General features: G+C 41.2%; 1 protein-coding gene across 1 annotated transcript in view; it reads right to left on the reverse strand.

Moving 5' to 3' along the window:
* Positions 1–2485: 2485 nt before the first annotated feature.
* The window catches only part of LOC147610614 (protein CYSTEINE-RICH TRANSMEMBRANE MODULE 4-like), a 1274-nt gene continuing 47 nt past the window's right edge, over positions 2486–3712 (reverse strand). Inside the window, exons 1-3 of the mRNA XM_086786486.1 lie at positions 3345–3712; positions 3172–3247; positions 2486–3084 (exon numbers count right to left, since the gene is read on the reverse strand). The exon at positions 3345–3712 is cut by the window's right edge and continues 47 nt beyond it. Of these exons, the coding sequence (XP_086642612.1) occupies positions 3015–3084; positions 3172–3247; positions 3345–3390 (192 nt within the window). The 5' untranslated portion in view covers positions 3391–3712 and the 3' untranslated portion in view covers positions 2486–3014. The remainder of the gene's footprint in view (positions 3085–3171; positions 3248–3344) is intronic.

The raw sequence follows: 3712 nt of genomic DNA on the forward strand, positions 1-3712 counted from the left end.
TGACATTTAAGTACAGAACATGGATGTAATTTGTAACAGTGGTATGTAGGTACACCCAGCTGTGCAAGACTGCACCTGGGTGTACCATTATATAAAAAAAATTAAACCTGCATTTGTTGATATGAGCGTCGATATAAGTGTCTAAATAAGCATCGAAATATATGTCGCAAAGAGCATCATTGTTAACAACAAAATATGTGTCAGAATATTAGTCGTTATTGACGTCGATACTGGGCGTCAAAATAAGTGTTGAAATAGATGTTTAAAAATATATTTACTTTCCACGTGTATTTCGATGTTTATATTGACGCCAATATTGACGGATTTATATTGACACTTTTTTTCACGCGTATATCGACACTTTTGCAAATTTTATATATGTTCAAAACCATCAAAAATCAACCTGCATGTAATAGTGTAGTGAAATAGACTTTTTTGTTGATATTAGGACTCATTGGCATGTATGGATTTGATTCAAGACATAGCCGATGAAGGGCAATCCCAACTAATCACCAATAGATTTATTTATTTATTAGATTACTTTTCATAATTGTTGGCATGAAAAATTTAAGTAAAATTTATAGACTAATGCTCTCTACTCTCTCGATTTTTGGAGGTTATCCCAGGGTTTCATGGCTATGCTCTTGGCTTTGGGGGATTCTCCCAAGGTTTTTATGGCTATATATGTGGCTAGTTTGTGGCTAAACTGCATGTATGACTACATGTACAACTGCGTGTATAACCGTGTTTGTACCACGAGATGATAACTACTTCTCGCACTCCCTTCTCTCTTTAAATTATGCGGTTAAGTTTCACAGTTAGTCCCCCCATTCTCTTATAGTGTTAGGGCAAGATATACATGTAATGGAAGAGCACCTATGCCCATGGATATTGTTATTATGCTTATGCTTTATAGTATGAAGTGTCATAGATTGTATGTATGGGTGGGATTCTATCATAGCCTTTGACATGGAGCACACTCCTTTTTGGCCTTACTTTGAATAGTGAAGGCTTATGGAAATGAAATTGTTTGCTATGATCATGCTATCCTTAAGAGATATTTGGGTGGTATTCTCCTTCATTAAAATATGTGGTGAGCACCTTTTGTGTTAGTTTGGTGGGTGTGTGGTCTGGGTACTAGCTTAACACATTCATAATTGAGACTTTTCACGTTCCCAAGGGGTCCATTTTGTGTGGTCATAATGTGGCTAGTGTTAGAGGCCAATCAGACACTCCTTATAATAGTGTGAGTTGGTCTAGTAGCCATATAGTTGGGATTATGGATCATTTGTGAGTAGTTCCACTTATGGAGCTCTACCTTGGGACTACGGTATTCCAAGGGTCCAAGCTAGTGGTTAGGTAGTGTGAGTGTCATGGTGATGTCTAGGGTTGTGTGGTATGGGATGCACATGTTTTATGGGCGTGTGCATAGGGTTTTGCCGATAGTATCTAGCTCGATGGGTGGCTTACCACTATGTGTGGTTTGCAGCCTATGGTTGGGTGGCGACATGTGCTAGCCAAACCCCTATATGGTTGGGTGGCTTACCACTATGTGTGGTTTGCAGCATATGGTTGCAGGGTGGCTTACCACTATGTGTGGTTTGTAGCCTATGGTTGGGTGGCGACATATGGTTGGGTGGCTTACCACTATGTGTGGTTTGCAGCATATGGTTGCAGGGTGGCTTACCACTACGTGTGGTTTGTAGCCTATGGTTGGGTGGCGACAAGTGCTCGCCAAACCCCTATATGTTCTCTCTATTTGTTTGCATTCACAATGGTGTGTGGTGTTATATGGTTATGGATGAGCTTATAAGTGAGTGTTGGTCGTGGACAAGTACATAAGTGAGTGTTGGTCGTGGACAAGTACATAAGTGGATTCTTCTTTAGGTGTGTTTCATGGTGGTAGAAAAAATGATTAGACATTCTTGTACTGTATAGTTCATGCTTCCCATTTGTATTAGCACTTGTGGACATGAGAAAGTATGTGAGGCAATCTACAAAATGGAAGCTACGGCGGTGAGGTAAGATTCAAGCATTGATTTCATTTTCGACACATGAAAATATTATTGTTTCAAGACATAATCGTTGAAGGGCAAACCTAACTTATCACCAATAGATTTATTTCTTTGTTATATTACTTTTCACAATTGTTGGCTTGTAAAATTTAAGTACAATTTGTAAAATAATGATGTCTGCTCTCTTGGGTATGGGCCTAGGGTTTCACAGCTTTGGTATGGGGGATTATCCCAAGATTTCGTGGCTATGCTCTTGCCTTTGGGGGATTCTCCCAAGGTTTTTGAGGCTATATATGTGGCTAGTTCATGGGTAGACCACATGTATAACAGCATGTACAACCACGTGTATAACCGCGTTTGTACCACGAGATGATAAGTACTTCTCCACTCCCTTCTCTCTCTAAATTACGTGGTTAAGTTTCCCAGTTAGACCCCCCATTCTCTTATAGTGTTGGGTCAAGATATGCATGTAATGGAAGAGCACCTATGTCCATGGATATTGTTATTATGCTTATGCTTTACAATATGAAGTGTCCTAGATTATACGTATGGGTGAGATTCTATAACAGCTTTTGACATGGAGCACACTCCTTTTTGGCCTTACTTTGAATAGTGAAGGCTTGTGGAAATGAAATTGTTTCCTATGGTCATGCTATCCTTAGAGATATTTGGGTGGCATTCTCCTTCTTTAAAGTGTGTGGTGAGCACCTTTTGTGTTATTAGTTTGGTGGGGTGTGGTCTAAATTAGCAAGGGGTGTGTGTGTGTGTGAGTGAGTGAGTGAGTGAGTGAGTGAGAGAGAGAGAGAGGTGTGTGTGTGTGTGTGTGTGAGAGAGAGAGAGAGAGGGGTGTGTGTGTGTGTGTGTGTGTGTGTGTGAGAGAGAGAGGTGTGTGTGTGTGTGTGTGTGTGTGTGTGTGTGAGAGAGAGAGAGAGAGAATGAGAGAGGGGATCCATGTTTGATGTAATTTTAAGATAAGATTTCACAACTTCATGAAGCAGCTCAACATATGATAACAGTTGGGTCGCAGCAGCACTCGTCCAAGATCCAGCAGCAACAAAGTGCAGCAAGACTGCAATATCGCCACACGTATGAACATTAGAAACAATAAAACGAGGAGCTACAGACAGCAAGCACGAAGAAAACACTTTGATCTCACCATCCTCTCAAGAAGCCTCCACGGCTACGAGTCTCGTATTGGTAACTCTGCGGAGGAGGAGCCACAGGCGGGTATCCTGCTTCACAACCAAATTACAAAAATTAAAGCAAAAAACACACTAATTAAGAAACCATACTAGTGGAAAATATGCGCCAAAATTCACGATAAATCACCTGGAGGGGGATAGCCGTAGGGCTGCTGATGTTTTTTACCCCCCATTTTAGATTAGCGACGCTTAGGATAATAAGGACTAAGGGTTAGAAGCGTAGGCTATGGATTAAAAGACTAATTACGGGCTAATTAAGATTTAATCGTCGGGGGCTCTGGGTGCTTGTGTTGCAGGTTGTTGGTAGATATACAAAGCTGGAGACGCGTTTCGTGTTGAGTTGATATTTACACACATCTTTTGCGTAAGCAAGGGAGCATCGTGACGGGGAAGCCAAGCAGTAGGAATTCTACGTTGAAACCGCGTACGGCATGTCGGCGTGGTGGGCTTCAAGGGCTGAAAATTTCCACTTGAAGGCCATTAACTAAGTTGACC

The sequence above is a fragment of the Cibotium barometz genome, chromosome 49 (assembly GCF_041138505.1).
Source record: "Cibotium barometz isolate CiBa-2024 chromosome 49, ASM4113850v1, whole genome shotgun sequence".
Taxonomy (NCBI): domain Eukaryota; kingdom Viridiplantae; phylum Streptophyta; class Polypodiopsida; order Cyatheales; family Cibotiaceae; genus Cibotium; species Cibotium barometz.